Source organism: Myxocyprinus asiaticus, chromosome 43, assembly GCF_019703515.2.
Source record: "Myxocyprinus asiaticus isolate MX2 ecotype Aquarium Trade chromosome 43, UBuf_Myxa_2, whole genome shotgun sequence".
In the NCBI taxonomy this organism is placed as follows: Eukaryota; Metazoa; Chordata; class Actinopteri; order Cypriniformes; family Catostomidae; genus Myxocyprinus; species Myxocyprinus asiaticus.
The window spans coordinates 34,973,413-34,994,158 of NC_059386.1; the positions used below are offsets into that span (position 1 = coordinate 34,973,413).

The 20,746-nt window shown below is 39.4% G+C and overlaps 1 protein-coding gene across 1 annotated transcript; it reads right to left on the bottom strand.

Moving 5' to 3' along the window:
* Positions 1–642: 642 nt before the first annotated feature.
* Positions 643–19,704, bottom strand: aebp1a (AE binding protein 1a). Its single transcript, XM_051685957.1, has 19 exons — positions 19,130–19,704; positions 15,121–15,378; positions 14,023–14,100; positions 13,842–13,922; positions 13,587–13,649; positions 13,369–13,428; positions 12,825–12,902; positions 10,987–11,096; positions 8,492–8,631; positions 8,272–8,356; positions 7,009–7,153; positions 6,661–6,740; positions 6,378–6,501; positions 5,942–6,138; positions 5,677–5,850; positions 3,954–4,338; positions 3,640–3,779; positions 3,418–3,517; positions 643–1,471 (listed from the first exon to the last, which is right to left on the bottom strand). The coding sequence occupies exons 1-19, from the start codon at positions 19,404–19,406 to the stop codon at positions 978–980; spliced, it is 3,069 nt and encodes a 1,022-aa protein (XP_051541917.1). The 5' UTR covers positions 19,407–19,704; the 3' UTR covers positions 643–977.
* Between the last annotated feature and the right edge of the window lie 1,042 nt (positions 19,705–20,746).

A 20,746-nucleotide genomic window follows, 5' to 3' on the forward strand; every position in this document is an offset into this window, starting at 1 on the left:
GATTCAGTGCTGTGTGCCTGACTGTGTAAGATCCTACTAGTTGTAAGCTTGCCAGCATTTTCTTCTGCTATTCTTATTTTGTTTTCAATTGTGGGTGAATTAGTTAATTATGTGGGTTGATTAGTAGCAGTGGCGGTTCTAGACGGGGTCCGGAGTCTGGCCCCCCATGTGACCCCACACAGTCGGATGATACAACACTCACCCCCAAGCACCGCCCCTGATTAGTAGGGAAGTGGGTAATTAGTAATGAGTTGGTGTATAGTTATTGTTATTTATTTATTGTAGATTAGCTATCTTTTTCTCACTATTTAGGCAGAGTGTTTGTTTATTATTTTGGCCTTGCCCCCTCCCGAAGAATGGAATCTCCCATATTTCCAAATAAAAGCCCATCTTGTTATCTTCTAAAAAGTTATTGTCTGGCATGTTGTGGAAAGCACTGGGGCTGGAGATAAAAAAAAATAAAATAAAAAATCTCTCTTTGCTGTCTGAACACCATTACTTTATTCTGTTACTCGCCACCCCTAGGCTTTAAACTGATGACGTGACAGTGTGTGTGTGTGTGTGTGTGTGTATATATATATATATATATATATATATATATATATATATATATATATATATATATATAATAGAGAGTTCATACACATTGTATACAGTTTTATTTGAAAATATGAGCACATAATAATATCAGTGTACACAAGCATGTAATGTGAGGGCAGCTCAGAAAGTAGTTTTAGAAATGGCAAATTTTGCTTTTGTTTGTTGCCATATTTTAATAGTAATACCTCATTCTTGTGACTGTTTACACAAGATATATTGAATTAAATAGCCTCTATACTCTGTTCCACAAAGAGAATGTTGTAGGCTATTTTGATACTCTGAACTACACATTTTAATCTCTATGGCAACTAAAAATACCAGAAAACCTGTGATAAGGACAATATTCCACACAATTTAATTTCTTTAAAAGCAACACCTCAGTAAGCATCTATTTTGTACTCAAAGTTATAGTCTTGACTGGTAGTAGTACTGTCCACCTCAAACCATGTGTCAAACCATGAGGTTGTGGTTTCTGTTGCCATTGTTGTGGTGGGGGGCACAGTGGTGGTCGTTGTAGTTTTCATTGTGGTACTGCCTTTCATCTTCTCCATTCGCAGTTTGCGCAGACGCAGCAGTCGCATGCGGCGCAGACGTTCATTCTGTGGGACAGCGGCGGGCCCTGTGCTCTCGACGGTTACGCGGCTGTTTGTGCTTCCGGTGGTGATAGTAGGCATTCTTGGCTTCTTCCCACTCTGTGCCATGATTTGTCGGATCCGAGCCCAGTTAGATTTAGTTAGAGTGAAGCTGCAGGGAGTCGCGCTGGCATCATAGCCCACAATGCAAAGTCGTGTCTGCGATGAATACCCGTCTGCTCTTGCCGTCACGCGATACTCGCCTGGGTTCAGAAGACGCCAGTAATCGCCGGTGGCAGCTTCAGCAAATAAAAAAGAAGTATGGTTCAATTACCTTTAATACACATGGAATAATTCTATATAATAAAACACAAGCTTAGTGCTAGGGTAAAGGAATAGTGCATATTAAAACTGACATTTCTGTCATCATTTACTCACCCGTGCGTTCATTTCAAACCTGTATGACTTTCTTTTATCCAAGGAACATAAAAGGAAAAGTTTTACAGAATGGGCAGACTGCTCCATACAATGAACACATACAGTGACCACAAGCTGTCAAGCTCAAAAGAGAACAAAAAAAGCACTACAGACGTGCAACTAGTGCGCTATATTCCAAGTCTTCGGAAGTCATACAATAGATTTGCGTGAGAAACAGAAATCTTGGTGCGCTAGGTTTAATGTGATCGCAAATGCCATTTGTACTACAAATGCAACGTTAAATGTGCACCAGACATAATTATTTTTGAGAGCTGTGATGGAGTGCACGATTTCAGTGAACAACAACTTAAAGGGGTAGTTCACTCAAAAATGAAAATTCTAGTGAAAGGTGGCCAGAACTTTGAAGCTCCAAAAATCACATAAAGGCAGCATAAAAGTAATCCATACGACTCCAGTGGTTTAATATATGTTATCTGAAGCGATACAATCACTTTGGGTGAGAAACAGATCAATATTTCAATCCTTTTTTACAATAAATCTCCACTTTCACTTTCAGAAAATGAAAGTGAAATTGGAGATTTATAATAAAAATGACCTAAATATTGATCCGTTTCTCACCCACACCTGTCATATCACTTCTGAAGATATGGATTAATCCACTGGAGTCTTATGGATTACTTTTCTGCAGCTTTTATTTGATTTTTAAAGCTTGAAAGGTCTGGTCACTATTCACTTGCATTGTATGGACCTACAGAGCTGAGATATTCTTCTAAAAATCACATAGAAAGAAAGTCATACACATCTGGGATGGCATGAGGGTGAGTAAATGATGAGAGAATTTTCATTTTTGAGTGAACTATCCCTTTACATTTCAGTCCTCACACAAAGCTGCGATAAAGATGCAGCAACTAACAAAAAAAGAGCTAACTATATTAAACCTTTTAAAGGAAGATTTTTTTTTTAATTAACACACCTTTAAAAAATATTTTAGCCTATTTCAAAACAAAATTCCATCAAATTGAACTGTGTAATATTTAACCGAATTAAATTAATAAAATGTATTATAAAACGTACTTATTTTGTTTTGTTAAAGATTACTCAATTCAATTTGATGAAACTGAAATGCGTAAATCTTAAAATATTTTTTTGGAGTGTAGCCTACCTATCAAATGATATACCTATTTAATCCTACTGACAATCTACTTTTATTTTTTCTAGCACAAAAACATCGATAATCTCAATTAGGGTGACATTAAACAATTAAACTGAACAAATAAATTCATACTAATTAAAACAAGTAAAACATGTTTACATTTACTGAGTCAAAAGCATTGTGTAAAAGGTCTTCAATTACCTAAATACTGGATTTTAATTAAAAAAATAAGACTTTGTAACTTCTACAAGTGAATCGGTGAATCATTTAGTTAAACTGGTTAATTTATATGAACCGTCCGAACAAACTGATAACCTTAAATCATTTAGACTATCCAGTGCTACATATAAGAGGATTTGGTGAATCATTTGTTTTAATCAGTTCACTTATATGAACCATCTGAATGACCTGATTCACTTAAATGTTTTGGACTTCCGACAGAGAGAGAGAGAGAGAGAGAGGATGGTTTACCTAAACGCATTCGCCTCGGTTTGCTTGGCTGCAACAATGTGACAAAAAGTAATGTAACTAAGTAATGTTAGTTATTTTTCAACACTGATGTGGCTCGACTTGTCAGCTTCGTTCCACAGAAGAAAGAAAATCACACAGGTTTGGAACAACTGTCCCATTAAGACCTACAGGATTATCGGTTACCTGTTTTGACGTCATGTTTGATGCCCTCCACAGAAACTGTTGCATTTGCTAGAAGATTCCCATCAATGTCTCTCACAACTCCTTTAATACCTCGATGGACCTGCAGGTCACATGAAAATATGTGTGTTTTTTTGGCATTTCCTCTGTGGTTTAATGTGCATTTCTTCTTTAAAAGCTTTTTTGATGGGTGTAAATGCTAAATGATTGCATGTGATTTGTAACCTGCTCAATGAAAGCTAGTAGAGCCTCTCGATTGTTTTCCCACTCCGTCGCCAATTCGCTCTCGTGAGGAAACTTGTCACACCCAAGAAAGATAGAAATCTCGAAGCAGTTTGTGTGCAGGTAGCTGAAGTCGTTCATGCCTACATAAACACAAAATTGTAACTTATTGTGAAAACTGACTGAAAAATTGAGAACAAAATGTCAGATGGGGAGAGTTTGGGAAACCAGTTTGAAAACAATCATGTTTTTCACATGTTTACTGCTAGAAGTGCAGAAATTATACACTTCAGCTTTAAGACAAAAGTTTTACATACTGCCCACAACCGGCTTCCAGCTGGCACGGTTGATGATGCCCTGGCCGCCTGTGATATCATCGGTATGACAGGAACCGCGGTGGGTCTCCGTCAGGGTCAAGTGACTGTGGGCGTACGTCATGGCCAGCCAGCGGAACAAGTTTTCGTCTGCCGTCTCGCGGAGAGCGCCCTCATTCTGTCGTTGAATCCTCGCCCATGTTTCCTCATTCATCTGGTGATACTCCAGCATGGTCTGGCTTCCCCTGCTATCCATGCCTGTCGCCCGGGGCGGTCGCTGCATGTCGAAGGGGTACGCAACAATCTTCTCTCCACCCTGTAGATTAGCACCCAGGACAAACGGCGTCCTTTCCATCCAAGTGATGATGGCTTTCGTTTCAACAGCGACCTAGATGAGATGAGCGCACATGAATGCCACCAAAATGTCAAAATTGCTGAGCAACATCATAATTGCAGGCTCTGAGTTAAGCGTGTCAATAAACCCTTTATGCGCTAAAGGTGTTTTTAAAGATGGCAGTGGCATGACCAAAATTAAAGGCTTAGAACTCTACAAAAAAACTAAAGAGGGTCAATTGTTTGGTATCATTTTAAAGAAAATGTTTAAAAAAATTTAATGACATAGATTAGGATAAATTATGAGACTTTCAGCCTAAGAAACTGCTGAAAAATTCCCCCAAAAACTTGAGCCAAAAATTTAATTATTTCTTATTTTTTTAATGTGACATTATATATATCAGGGTGTAAATTAGGTACCTCCGAAAAATCAAATGTCACCTGTAACTGAGTAAAAGTTTGTGTTAATACGATAAAGTAAAAGTTATAGCATTACAAAAATAATTTATCCTAGTGTCCAAAATTGTCTCCAAATGTCCAATAGCCTCTCCAAACAAATAAAATGCAATAACTGTACATAAGAACTAATTACATAACAATGATTAAAGGTATGCTCCCTCTCCAAAGCATGCAGGCATGAGTAACGAGATCTCAGTTCCATTCTGTGTCATTTGAGTCATCATTGAGTCTGTGTCATGTACTTGGCACCATCTTCTGGTGGCCATATGTAATTACAGTGAATGATCCTCTCTGCCCATATTTGGATGACTTCCACCTCTGGTTGCAGCAATCTGCAGTTTTGTTAGATTTTTGCTTAAAAAAAATAATAATAATAATAATAAAATAAAAAAACATAAAATAAGAAATGATTGGCCAATCAGTTGCTAAAAATAACTTAATTCAAGATGTACTCTCTGAAAACAAGTTTAAAAACTCTTATGCAAGTTTGATTCTCAAGTAAATGTTTTTAAAGATATTTTTACTGGGAAACCAGACAAAAAAAAAAAACAAACTGATTGAGAAAGTTATATTTTGCTGTACACTTGCACCAAAAAAAGTTTCCTGTGTTTGTCAGGAAAAGAAAAAGGGAAAAATAAATATAAAATTGCCCAAGGCGTACTTTTTATTTGACTAAAATCTTTTGAATGATCTTGGACAACCTGAAGTCCAGATCCACAGTAATCTCCATTTTCAGTTTTCTAAAGTCATCCTTTTTTAAAGTATGCTTTACTAGAAAGCGTTTTCAAAAGTCGTCGTTTTTGGTGTAGGAAAACGCAGTTTCAGAGTGAATGAGAGCCGAAAGCGCAGTAAAATCAATGTGTTTTTAAATGAAAACATATTAGTGTGCTCTTGGCCGAAGGCATTAGAACCCAGTTTCTTCCGTTTCACTCACGGAACCATTGAGGAAATTCTCAGGAATGGGAATGTGGTGATTGGGAACGACCCGTGGCACCCATCCCCTGTCCTCCGCGCCCCACAGAACACTGTTCAGGTCTGGGAAGTTCTGGAAGATGTCATAGCCCTCCTCTGTCCAGTGGCCTAAAGCCCAGTTGCCCATCTCAGAGCCCTGGAGACAAGAGCATCCGACCAGTAAATGATGAGTCTACATGATCAAAATTAATTAAATTGTCAGTAATTATTTGTTTTAAGTGTCACACCATTTCAAACGCCAATTCGTAGGCATCAGGGTTCAGTGACGGCACTAGATGTATACGAACTCCTTCAACAAGACGGCGCACTCGAGGATTGTCGTCGTTGTACTCCTTACACAAGAACTGCATAAGCAGGAGCAAAAGTTCCCGACCTAACACCTCATTCCCATGAAGCCCGGCGGTGTAACGGAATTCTGGCTCACCTATGAAAAAAGTGAGAAGTGTTTAATACTATAAAAGACAAAAATTAGATTTGAATGTTTTTTGAAAGAGAGCAAACAGATATGGCTTTTTCAGTAAGTAATGCTGATAATTGGAGTTAGGGGTGCTCGATGACTTTTACCATTTCATTTAATCATTTAGCAGATGTTTATATTATAATGCCAGCGTGTGTGTGTACAGTATATACAGTATATCTGTGTAAAACTCCCTTTGAAGGTACCTGTCTCGTGTTCTCCAGGGTTATCGGAGATCTCCATGGCATACATCTTCAGCCCTTGAGAGCTTCTTCCGACGTTATATATTCTGGTGATGTTTGGACATTCTTCATTTATAACCTTCATCATCTGTTTATACACACAGATACAGAACCCAAAGAAAACCAGACCACAGAAGAGCCACAAATTAAAGTCCAAACTTCACACCCTGCATGTTCTGACGTGCATCTGAATCTTAGCTTTGACCTTAATGACCTTTGGAATACCTGTGTGCTGTAACAGTCTCACCTGACGCATATCTTTGTAGTTGTGATGTCTGTAATCGAGGTCATCAGTAGGCGAAACGTCGTTCTCTGTTGGATAACTAGCTGTTGAAAAGTACAATTACACTTTAGTGATAAAAAATGATTATGGCTTTTAATGATGTGATTGTCCATGCAAAACTCATTCTGTTGCTAAGGTGCTCTAAGTGGTTGTTAATGAGTTGCCATGCAGTTACTAGGGTGTTCTGGGTGCTTGCTAGGAGGTTGCTTACAGGCCGAAGTAAAAAAAAATAGGAGTTTTCAGCCCGTTTTTGTTCACCGGGCTTATCGTCGGTCTGATCACTTAGAAAAGTAATTACAGTTGAGTGCTTACTTGGTAACGGGCAGCCGAGCACCTCCAGTCTCATGCACAAACTGCCGTTCCAGCTCTGAGGGAGAATACGGATGTAACGCGCCACCACAGGATATGAGAATTCAGCCATCACTGGAGTGTCCTTATCCACATTCCCATAAAAGAGCTGTGGGATACAGGATAACCAGGATTTAAACTCATAAGACCAAATGAACCATATAGACCGAAACAGTGCCGTCTTGGTGCCAGAAGTATTTTTCACATTGATTTTTTCCAAAGGGATTACATAAAATCCTTCATAAAAGAGTTCTAAGCCATGAACCAAACCAACCAGCTCCGAGGTGAATCTCAACATTAAAAAAAGTAATTGAAAATCAGATATAAAGACAAAGGTACAAGACTGTGTACTTAACGTCTTTAATGCAGGAATGAACTACAATCCCATGAAGCATTGTAAATGATGTAATAGAATTAAAAGCGATGATAAAATATAAAACTATTGATTTAAAGTTGTTGATTATAAGTATATAAACGATACATTTTAAGTTTAGTGGAAAATGTTCAGATATATACAAATATAAAAGTTGTTTTCCATGGAAGTGGGTGGTCGATGCAGAGCTCTTTTGGCGCACTTTGTTCGCTGCAATTCTTTTATTGGTGGATAGATTTTCCTTCAGGATAATTTTTCAGCACAAATTCTGCTGTTAAGCATGATTTTTGAAGAATAAAGTGTACTGATGGTTTCAACAGAAGCATATACCATCAATTAACAACCTATGAGCTTATAAGTTATCGTTTATAAGTAACCAATTCACCTATGGAGAAATTTATGGGATTTTTACCTCCAAAACCAGACTGTTACATTCTATTACCACAGGAGAAAGTCTTGTAGCGATCATCTTTTAGAATCAAGCACAACAGTTATAAATAGTTAAACTTTCATTGTATTATTTGCATGTATGATGTTTGACTACAATGTAGATTAATGCTGTTTTGAAGGAGACGTTTGTTTCCGAGCAGGTTTCTCAGGTTTGTCCGCCCTGAACTCATGCTACTTGTTGATGCAATGATGCTGGTCAGGATGCTCAAACATGGAGTCAAAAATATGTTTTGATAACACCATAATCACTTTGTTACACTTTCCGTGGGAATTAACCTGATTTTTAGTTTCTATAGTTACTCATATGTCTTTGCATATTACTTTGGGATACGAGAAAGCATTTTAACATCCAAAAGACTACACACATCACCTTTAAGTGTAGCATAAAGTGTATGTGAACTGACCCACTCGGCGTAACCGTCATGCAGCACCATCCAATCACGGCTGTCGTTACTGAAGGCCATGAAATACGACGAAACGAAGTCATTACTGGAAAATAATTAAATCAGAGAGTGTTATTATTCTGGGTTTGGTCTCCTTGTCTTTCTGCAGAACTTGTTACCAGGAAGAGTTTGGCTCTACTCCAAGTCCAAATGTTTTTGTGCGTGAGTCAACATCTCTTACTTAGTTTCGGAATTCCTGCCCTGTGTGATGACCCCAGTGAACTCGACCTCTCGACGTGCGTCCAGTTGAAACCAGTGCTCCTTCTCTTCTGTATCAGCACACCACGCTCCACCATAAACATCCTCCTCATCATCTGAACTCTGAAAGACAATGACACAAGGCAAATTTGAACTTGCATTGCCCAAATGAGAACCACAGCTCAATGTGTCACATACAGTTGAAACATTTAAATGTTGAATGAACTTTAAAAAATTGAGGAATACTTTTCCACGCAATTGATCATGTTATTTCAACAAATCATTTTTTGTTTGAACGGATTTGATGTAGTCTTTTTGAACGAACTAAGGGCCCTATTTTAAGCGTGCAAGCGTTAAGCGCAGCGCAATGCCTTAACTCATAAGTGCAAAGTCAATGGGCATGGCCATGAAGTGTTGCTATTTTCGTGCAAGCGTGACTAAGTCTAGGCGCAAGTGGGTTTGGCGAAATTGCAGGCAAGGCGCTAAGTCAAGGGAGGTTCTTCTCCGGCACTGTCTCCATCCTATTACAGCAGTCAATGAGTCTGTCCTCTGCACTTCAGTAACTGTCTGGTTTGGTTCAGCTATGAAATCAGACATCAGAAGACTACAAAGGTCAATTCGGACTGCTGAGAGGATTATTGGTTGCCCCCCTTATAAACAAAGACAGTACTTTTATAATAAGTTGGTAGTGTAAATGGACTGTATGCAATGAATTGGAAGAACAGAAATATAGATTTACATAAATATTTTATATATAACTCAAAATCAGTATGTGTCATGATCCTGCCTCTTTGGTCTTGTTTTGTTCTTGTTTTGGCAGGATTGTGACGGTTTCCTCCGCCCATCTCTCAGGCTGTCCCAGGTGCTATTGTTTTCCTCTCTCTCTCGTGTTTCTCACAGGTGCTGCTCAGCAGCGCAATCAGCGTTGCCATGCACGGTCGCCCTGTCATGCATGGAGAAGTTGGTCGAAATGGCCTCTGGGTGGGGTGTTGATGAGACCGTCCTCAAGCTTATTTTGGTGGCAGGTCTGGACAAGTCCATCCGTCTAGAGGAGCTGAGGTCGATTTTTCATTTGCACTTTTAGGATTTGGTGGACCACCTCTGCCAGGTGGCAGAGATAGATTTCTGCTGCAGGGGTGGGGCACCAATTCCCAAAATCCCTCTTTGTCGTTGTCTCTGGAGAGGCCCGCCAAGCCCGCTATTGGCCACCACGGAGGCTGTTCCCCTGTCACTGCCAACGCCCACGGAGGCCATTCCCCTGTCAAGCTATTACGAAAAGTCAAGCTGTCACATCAAGACAAGTTGCCACGCCAAGTCTAGTCACCACACTTTGTCAAATGGCTACACCTAGCCAAGCCAAATCAAGCCGCCAAGCCTAGTCAGGCCACCAAGCCAAGACATCAAGCCAAGTCAAGCCGCAAAGCCTAGTCAGGCCACCAAGCCAAGTCAGGCTGGCAAACCAAGTCAGGCTGCCAAGCCAAGTCAGACCACCAAGTCAAGACACCAAGCCAAGTCAAGCCGCAAAGCCTAGTCAGGCCACCAAGCCAAGTCAGGCTGGCAAATCAAGTCAGGCTGCCAAGCCAAGTCAGACCACCAAGCCAAGTCAGGCTGGCAAATCAAGTCAGGCTGCCAAGCCGAGTCAGACCACCAAGTCAAGACACCAAGCCAAGTCAAGCTGCAAAGCCAAGCCATTACACCAAGCCAAACCATCACACCAAATCAAGCCACCATGCCAAGTCAAACCGACATGTCAAGTCATGCTATCAAGTCAAGTCGTCACTTCAAGTCAAGTTGTCATTGCCACGCCTAGTCAAGTCATCTCACCTATTCAAACTGTCAAGCCAAGTCAAGCTGCCAAGCAAAGTCAAGCCGCCAAGCCAAGTCAAGCTGCCAAATCACGTCAAAATGTAATGATCCTGCCTCTTTGGTCTTGTTTTATTCTTGTTTTGGCAGGACTGTAACAGTTTCCTCCACCCATCTCTCAGGCTGTCCCATGTGTTGGGCTGTTGTTTTCCTCTCTCCCTTGTTGCCATGGCAGTGCTGATTCATGCAGCTTGTGATTATTGGCAGCACCTGTCCTTAATCTTCCCTTCCTCTGTATATTCTCTCCTTTGTCTTGTCTTCCCCGCCATATCGTTGTGTTTTGTTTCCAGTCCTGTCGAGTGTTACTGTCTTTTCCAGTTTTCCCCAGTCGATTTGTTTTCAGATCTCTTTTTGCCTTTCTGTTATTATTTTCTCCCCCGTGAGAGTTTTTGTTTGTATTTAGTTGTGTTTTTGTTTCAGTAAAACCCCTTTTTTATTGCTGTCCTGCACCTTGGGTCCTGCCTTAAAAAAAACATGACAATATGATAGCTTTGCATCTGGGTCCTCATCACCCTGTTGCAATATATTTTGCAATAATGACTTACTGACTATATATTATCCCTTACATAATATTTAAAATCCTCTGAAACTGAATTTAATTGTGCATCTTCCTACCTGCATGTTCAGGCGTCCTCTCAAAGCAGAATATCCGTGATGAGACATAGAAGATGCCAAGATCTGATCATCTTCTATACGATGGGACTCCATGCCAAGTGGAGGACACTCTGAAAGACATGAAATACTGTGTCATTCTTTCTCCAGAAACTTTCATTTTGTTACAGACTCTTGAATCTTCAAAGAGCCCTGACATCTCACTATAAACATTTGGATTGGAGAAGCTGACTGGCATCTTTATAGAGGAAAGACAACTGATCTGAACAAAGGCTGCAGCTCAAGCAACAGCAGGTCTGGCCTGAGTCTGTCCGAGTGGTAATGTTGAGTCCAAAAACTCACTGCAGGACAGTTTCCAGTTAGAAAACAAAATCACTTTAGGGGAAGAACATGTTGGTGCTGAGATTTGCTGCTTTCAGCTCAGACTCACAGAGTTCTGAGTGATTTGTCTGAGGTACTAAATAATGCATTTAGGCATTTCTTCAAATTTCCACCACAAATGTAATTTCCAAAACATCTCAAATTATGTATTGTGTTTAATAAATTCTGTGCGGTGGGGGCCTGGGTAGCTCAGCAAGTATTGACGCTGACTACCACACCTGGAGTCGCTAGTTCGAATCCAGGAAGTGCTGAGTAACTCCAGCCAGGTCTCCTAAGCAACCAAATTGGCCCAGGCTAGATTCACATGGGGTAACCTCCTCGTGGTCGCTATAATGTGGTTCTCGCCCTCGGTGGGGCGCGTGGTGAGTTGTCCGTGGATGCCGTGGTGGATGGCGTGAAGCCTTCACACACGCTATGTCTCCGCAGTAACGTGCTCAACAAGCCACGTGATAAGATGCGCGGACTGACGGTCTCAGACGCGGAGGCAACTGGGATTCGTCCTCCGCCGCCCAGATTGAGGCGAGTCACTACGTCACCACGAGGACTTAGAGCGCACTGGGAATTGGGCATTCCAAATTGGGGAGAAAAAGGGGTGAATAATAATAATAATAATAATAATAATAATTTCTGTGCTGTGAATGAAATTTTAACCCTTAAATTCATGGGTGTTTTGCCAAACATTATTACATACTCAGGTCTTTAGCGACCCGGCAAGTATGTCCATCACAAATGGATCCACAAAATGCCCAGATAGTGTCACATTTTCAAAACATTTTCAAGACAGTTAGAAAATAATAGAATAGAATATTCTGATATATTTTGATGTTTTATTATTCATATATCAAAGATGATTCAACAAATATAGAACAGGATTCATTACTTCCACACTGAAATTTCATGAGACTCAACTGGCTGTCAAACACATATTGAGCTGCACATAAGCTACACGCGTGTATTTTCTCAGGCACTTTTTGAGTCTAAATAGACACACAATTTACATAATTTCAGTAGTACACCCAAATGACAATAAATGACCTCATTCCACCCCCTGTATCTCATCCATTTTTTCGTCACCCGAGGTATGCATTAAAGGGTTAAACGGGTACACTAACCTTTAATAAAACATTATTAGTGGCTAAATGTTTACCCATGGTGGGAATTATGCCACAACTAAGGGACAGTCGTAATTTCATTTTCATGCAATAGCTATTGTTTATAATTAATTCACTTTTTGTTTGCATTTTTATAGTTTTAAAACATTATGATGGATTTGTTTCATATTTTAAGATTGAAATTCTGCGGCAGAATGTCTGTTGGTTTTAGTACAAATCCAACCACTGGACATAAAATTGGCTACAGCTGAAGAAACACACATTTACCAGTCTAGTTATATAAGAGACTGTGTGCTTTTTCTACTGTAATTCTAGTGTGATTGGTGGCTGTTTTCCAGAAACACTCACTCTTTGGCTCAGCACGATGAGCTGTTTGCTTTCTCCTCTCCTCTTCCTCCTCTTCCCAAATCTTCCGCAGTTTTTCCGCTGTTATTGGGAACGAAGAAACATATTAGAGACATAAAGTTGCCTAATCCAAACAAGTCGTCTTTGTTGTTTCTAGCCCTATGCCACAGTGAATCAATTAAATAATGTAAAACTCAATATTTCAATGTATGGCAGAGACGAATCATAACTTTTATAAGATCAATGTTTAGTTTTTCGTGGGGTTGATGACCTTTAATAATGATTCTTCTATTTTCTATCTTTTAATAAATATGTCCTGTTTATATTATATAAGATTCTTACAAGTTTAGCTGTCACAGCAGTATAAAAAAAATCCCAAGAAAATTCCCAAAAGCACAGTTAATGACTTAATAAATCACAAAAAAGTTTTTTGTTACATATCTCATTTAACAGGCAGACCACCCAAGAAGCCAGTCAAAATACACAAGTAATACAATCAGCTTAACACTCTCTAAAGTGTTAATAAATGTGAAATTGATTTACGAACCCTTCTCCTCTTTGGCCTTCCTTGCTTTTTCCAGCTCTTCCTCCAACTTCTTTGCAGCCACTGATTTAAGATTTTAGAGAGAGAGTAAAAGTTTTCTCATAAATGATGAAACATTATACACATTCATACATTATGATATATATCTTCCATACAAGCTGTTTGACTAACTACATATTGATATATTATGAATATAGAAGATTTAAATGGTACAAACGTACAATCAGAATAATCATATTCCTCATACCAGGGCGCAACTGTTCGAGGGGTAATGGAGGTTTCCTCTAGAAGAACAGAAGAAGTAAAAGAGAATTTTTAGGCAATTAAAGTTTAATACTTAGGGTAAAATATTAGCAATACTAACAGCGATGCTTTTTTTAGGGACCACCACTAATAAATAAATTAAATTGGCGACTGATTTTATTACAAGCCCAATTTTCTTCCAGACACACTGATTAGTATCAGCTCTTGATTACCTGGGATGGGTAAGTATATACTCGGGTCATCTATAGTGGAGGGCTTCTTGACTTTCGGGATGAGGTCTGGTTCTGGAACATCTATTAGGTAAAATAAAGGTTTATTATTAGTGGTATTTTAAGTGTGTACTCTTGCTCTGACCAAAGACTATGATTGTAATGTGTGGCGTGGTAAACATACATTTGGCATCCCAGTAATCTGGGTCATGCTCTTTGATTAAGGGGGGTGTTGTGGCCTCTTTCTTGTTGTGGATGTTCACTGAAATTAAAGTTAGAAGAGAGAGAAAACTAAAGAGAAAGATTCATTCGCAAGAAGTTGTATTTTGATGGCAAAACTGTTGCTCATTTGGACATCAAGACCATATGTAAATAAAGGTGAAATTTCTGCACCACTAGTGGTACCAAACAGAACTGCAAAAATAAATAGATGTGCAAACAATAGAACAGTGGTGCTTGTCTATGCAAAACTCACCACCTCATGTTGCCAACTTTCACAATATTTTTTAAGTGTTTTAAGTTATTCTAAGTGGTTGCTAAAGTGTTCTAGCATAGCTAGGCATTGCCATGTGGTTGCTAACATGTTCTATGGCATTGCTAGGTGGTTGCTAACAAGTTCTTTGGCTTTGTTAGGCATCTTTTAATAAATATAGAAGAATCGTGTTCTTTGGCATTGGTAGGCGGTTGCTAACAAGTTCTTTGACTTCGTTAGGCATTGCAAACTGGTTGCTAACATGTTCTATGGCATTGCTAGGTAGTTGCTAACAAGTTCTTTGGCTTTGTTTGGCATTGCAGGGTGCTAACGTGTTCTGTGGCATTGGTAGGTGGTTGCTAACAAGTTAAATGTCATTGCTAGGCATTGCTAGGTGGTTGTTAACATGTTTTATGGTGATGCTAAGCATTGCGTGGTGGTTCATAATGTGTTCAGTGGCATTGTTAAGTGGTTGCTAATGTGTTCTATGTCATTGCTAGGCATTGCTAGGTGGTTGCTAATGCGTTCTGTGGCATTAGGAGGTCTTGCTAGGTGTTCTGGGTGTTTAAACTAGATAACTTTTAACCTCATACTTATGTTAGACTGTATTTTGTGGTGAAAATATTGTTCTGTCATATTATGAACTGGTTCAATGGGCTTCTCCATTTCTGTCTTTTTTGGTGACACTGTTGTAAATACTGAAGTAACAAATCTTATATGCAACGACATATTTTTACGAATTATGAAACTCACAACCTCATGAGGATTTACTTCAAAATGTAAATGCACTGGAAGTTTGTATGTACATACACTTGTCCCATCCCAGTTCTAACAGCAGTTTCTCCTCCTCTTCCTCCATTGTCGTCTTTCTGGTTGGTGGAGATCCTCTGGTCTTTGGTGTTGTAGTGGCCTTTGGTGCCTTTGTCTTTTTGGTGGGTTTTGGAGGCTTTGGTTTCTTGGTGGGCTTTGGTGGTTTGGGTTTCTTTGTTGGTTTTGGTGGCTTGGGTTTTTTGGTGGGTTTGGGTTTCTTGGCTTTGGCTTCCTTCTCAGCCGCCTTTTTTGCTTTGGCTAGAGAGACAGTTGTAAAATGATTTCAGCTTCACAGTAATAAGGAGAACAGTAACCTATATACTACTAAAATTCAAGTTCAGTTTTAAGATGAAACAGATGTGTTTTGTGCCCCTTCAGCTCACAGGAAACCTGCTGTCCAATATCTAGCACAACGTCGTTAACCCAGCAGAGTTAAACAGCTGAGGAAAACTCTTGATGACTGAAAATTTCAAAGCTTTAGCTTCATTTTGGAAACATGAGGGAAAATTACTAAACACACTTGTCATTTGTAGTTATTTTAAACAGTGCTTTGCCACAAATCTGTCAATCGTACCCAAAGGAAAATGTTATTGCTCATAGGTTGCACTTTTATTGCTCACCAGACTCAAAGGATTAATGTCTGAGTTCATACTGAGATCTCTGACTTTCGATTGCAGACTTTGGTATCTTGGCAAATCTGGGGACATTTGAGATCTGTTCTCAAACTGATTTGTTCACATTTAACACATCAAAGAGAGCCTTCATAATGTTTTACAGCTTTTACAGTTGCCATAAACTACTAAAAATACTGTGACAGTAGAAGCAGCCTATGAAATACTATCAGATTAAATGCAGACCTTAGAAACATAAATATCATCTCTCACTAGATTGAAAGGTTACTTCAGTCTATTACGATGGACTTCAGGGGATGAACTGTTGCCAACTCCAACCATAAAATACTTCATATGCCACTGCCTGAACCTTGGATTTAGGATAGACCTCTCCGAAATGACCTGCTGGTTGGACTGCGATGCACCTCACTGATCTCTGCCTGCATCACCTTTGTCTATTGATGGACTACACTCTTGAAATGGAATACATAGACTTTCAATTAATTGCCAACAAAAGCCTTCATCAGCCAACTAACAAAGGGCAATGCATCAATGTGAACATATGCAGTTAATCCAGGATGAACTTCAAAGACATTAGTCATTAATCTTATAGTTCATACAAATTGTGACGAGGAGGAGGGCGTGGCTGGGCCATGAGGGTGCACAGCCGGCACTGAGTCACCTAATCAGCAGGAGAGAGAGATAAAAGGGAGCCGGAGATGGGAGAGACACACGCGGCCGGTGTGCGTGCGTGCGTGCGTGCGTGCGTCTGTCTATATGTTTTATGTTGTTTTAAGTTTATTTCTGTAATTAAAGTTTCGTTGACTGCTCAGCCTGTTCCCGCCTCCTCCTTGCCCATCCTTTACCCGTTACATTGGTGCAGAAACCCGGGACGGAGGAGGGATGCACTGTCGTGGAGTCCTTGCCGCTGCCGTCCACCGGGGGACGGAGGAGTCGCTGCCATCCACCAGGAAGGGGAGGAGCTTTTCCGTCCGCCAGGGGTCGGAAGACTCACTGCTGTCTGCCCAGGGAGGAGCAGCTGTCATCCACCAGAGGGCGGAGGAGTGGTTGAGGACTGGGCGACGGCGTGTCCGGGAACCGGCAAGCAAATTTTTCTCACTCTCCTCTCTCTCTCTCTCTCTGTGTCCCTCCCGCTTGCCCTTTCCCCCTTCCCTCCCCTCGTCTCTCCCCAGGTTCCCAGGAGGCAGGGTGGACCATCGGCTGGCGGAACGGCCAGAAGGGCAGTGGGGGGGGGGGCAGTCCTGATGGCGCCTTGGCCTGAATTGGGTGGGGGAGGAGTGTGAGATAAAGGGGAGCCAGAGACACCAGTTCGGAAGAGAGAGAGAGACACACGCAGCCACTGTGTGTGTGCGTGTGTGTGTGTGTGTGTGTGTGTGTGCGCGCGTCTATATGTTTTATGTTGTCTATATGTTTTTAAGTTTATTTCTGTAATTAAATTTTGTTGATGCTCAGCCGGTTCCCGCCTCCTCCTTGCCCATCCTTTACCTCTTACAGAAATAAAAGATTTCTTTGAGTTACATTGACATGTCTAATTTTGTTGGGTTTACCCAATTTTGTTTGTGTTAAGATTACATAGTCATTTTAAGTTAAGAAAACATATTTCAAACATGTGGAACCACTGTATCAAGTTCAGCCAACAAGCTTTTTTTAAATTTATTTTTGATTTTATTTTTTTAGATAATTATTACTATGCAAACTTAAGTATTGAAACCTCTCCAAGACCCCACAGTTCCTGTCCGACACCTTTACGTTTATCATGTAAAAGGCTGCTGTGACTAAAGGAGACCCGTCATATACGCATGGCACTTTCAAACGGCTTCAGATCAGATAACTGTCACTGTTTCGATGCAAACCAAATGTGTGTCCCAAACCACACAGCAAAACAGAGAGAGTAGGTGATAGGACGGAGGGGTTCGAGGAATGTTTTGTATTCAAGACTCATAATGTTTTCAGAAACCATCTGTGATTCTCATTCAACACTTTTCTACTCCACAACTGTAATTTCACTTACACATGGTTCCTGTGTCACAGAAAAGAACGAAAAAACAGCATGTAGAAAGCGTGTCATTGGACTGACCAGACGGTAAAGTGTTTGGTTGAGCCAGATATCTGTCATTCTGACAAAAAACAGCTGAGGAAGACCGCTGCCTTCCTCTCCAAACTTCAACCAACAAAAACCTACAACTGAGTCATTAAAGCCAGCACTGTAAAAAATATTTTCTTAATCAGAATTTTTGTCCTATTTGACTCGTTATCAGAGAAAATACAGTATATTGAATTTTTATTACATTTATGAAGTTTAAAGCTCACTGGGGACTTAAAGACATAAATATTAAATCATGATTTTCGATGAAACTGTTTACTGCATTGATTGTGCACTGATGCTAAATGCTATAGCTAAAATGATCCTGTACATTATACATTTTTATTTATTATTCTTTGTTATTGAAATATCCGAGGTATGCCTATGTGTAGGGTTGTCAAGATTATGAAATTTGGCTGACGATTAATTGTCAAGCAAATAATTGCGATTATGATGATTAATTGTCTGTTTAGGGCTTTCACGATTAATTGTCATATAAATTTTCACATTTCTTAAGGTGCATGTGTACTTTATTTACATATTTAACTTCAAATATATAAGTAAATGAATACAACTGGGATATATAATTTCCTGATAAGGCTTTAAAAACGTATATCATCATATATCAAAATATTTCTGAATACTATAAATACTATACATAAGTTTTGGTCAGTTTTACATTTACACTGTTGTTTTTGGAACTCATATATTTTTTTGGTTTAAAGTTCCCCTATTTGGGCATTAAAATGTGATTTGAATTTGAAGTGCACAATAATCAGACGATTATTTAATAATCGTGACAGGCCTATCTATGTGCATGTTAATGCAAGTAATTATCAAGGTTTATGAATTAAAAAGATTATGAACACGGACTCTCACTTCCCAGAAAAAGACATTGATGGTTCTACATACAACAGTTTGTTACTGTGATCTTTAGGTTAAAAAGGTTATTCACTGTAATTAATGAGTGACAGTACAGAAAGTTTTCTGTGATGCAATGCATGTGAAATATTGTTTGATGATATTATAGGAATATACTGGCCATTTTACAGTTATTATACAGTTATACCGTATGGAGTACAGTAAGTGTTAACAGTAAAGACTCAAAGCAGTAGTTCACTAAAAAATGAAAATTGTCATTAGTCACTCAACTTCATGTTGTTCCAAACCCATGTGACCTTCTTTCTTCCATAAAACATAAAAGAAGATGTTAGACAGACAGCTTAAGTCACCATTGACTTTCATTGTATGGTAAAAAAGATGCAAACCAAGAAACTTTGTAAATGCTGCTTACCAGCTAATACCTCTTCAGGCGTCTTTTTACGCTTTGGTTTGTCTTTGTCAGACATCTTTTCTGCATTAGGCTCATCCATCTGAGTGTCTTCTGAAAATCCATCCTGTATTTCTTCTCTTCTTGAACTAACATCACTATTTTCCTTAATCTGGGTGCTCCTTGTATTCTGGTTGTACCTCTCAGAAGCAACTGAGTCAGCGTTAATAACAAACGACAAAATCCAGCACAGTGCAAACAAAATTGGTAATAGAGGAACCCTAGAAGTCTGCATTTTCATCGAGGATCTTCTACAGACACATCAAAGTTTGGAAGATTGTGAATTTGGAGTAGTCAGTGGTTCCTTCTTCAAATGGAAACTTCAAACAAGACTTATGACAGTTTTAGAAACAAAGAGGAAACTGGTCGGCTGGGTTTCGTAAGATTGTCTTTGAAAGGTTGACCCAAATGTTTGGAGTCTTCTGTAATGTACCGGAGATGGAATCAATGAAGATGGCATGGACGTCAGATGTAACAGGGATTGAGGCTGTTGTTCCCTCTAACGGAGGAATGGAATTTCACTGACATCCCCCTCCAAGAATGAGTGAAGACAAACCCCACAGAAAAAAAAGAGCATGTTTAAGGGGAGGAGACTAAGAGAGAGAGAGAGAGAAACACTTGAGGACGGTTTTCGCTTCTTGGATGATAATAAAAGGGAAGAGCTTGAGCCCCTCTGTGATGGACAGCACTCCAAATCCATTTACTTTAATGCGCACCAGGACTATATGAACCAGTGAACTGGTGAATAAGGTGTATATAATGTCTCATTTGTTTTTCCTTGACAACGGTAAGATTAAATGGAGAACAAATGTAAACTTTCGCCAAAGTCTCCTGCTATCATCTACATTTACAGTTATTCATTTGGTAGTCACTTTTATCCAAAGCGACTTACAGAAGAGGAATAAAACATCATAAGCGATTCATCTTAAGGAGACAGTGGTACGAAAAGTGCTGCATTACAAAGTTTCCCCAGCATTAAATTATTAGTATCAGATTTTTCTCTTTAGAAAAAAAGACCCTAGAGTTTCACAAGAGATCTCAACAATATCTCAAGCTGTCAAGTCTGCATTTAAAAGTCGAAGATCTCAGAATGAACTCAAACACTTCTTATTGAATTTTTCCAAGAGCAAATAATCTGAGTAATAGGCTACTGTCCACATTAATGTTATTGCTCTTTCCTCATACTACATGTCAACAAATGTCTGATTTGTGTTTATTTAAGTAAAAAAAATACAAAAACATTTCCTGAGTTACGAACGAGCTGAAACTCTGGGGAAAAAAATAAAGTGAGGTTTACATAAAAAACATGAAATAATATCCACGCAGACATTTCTAGTAAATTTAACAGACAATATTTTAAAGTAAAGGCTAAACACAGTTCTTGGTGGCTTTAACTAGAACTTCTCAAGGTTTGCAATACAAGTGCATTTATTGTACATTTTACTCAAGCAATGTAGCACTGAATGAAGCCATGCTTTTATAAGTATACAAGCAATTCAATGCTTTTTTAACATGCTTAATTATGTACCACACGACACATGGAAGCCTTCCACATGAAGCTTTCAGAATCTGCATCCACCT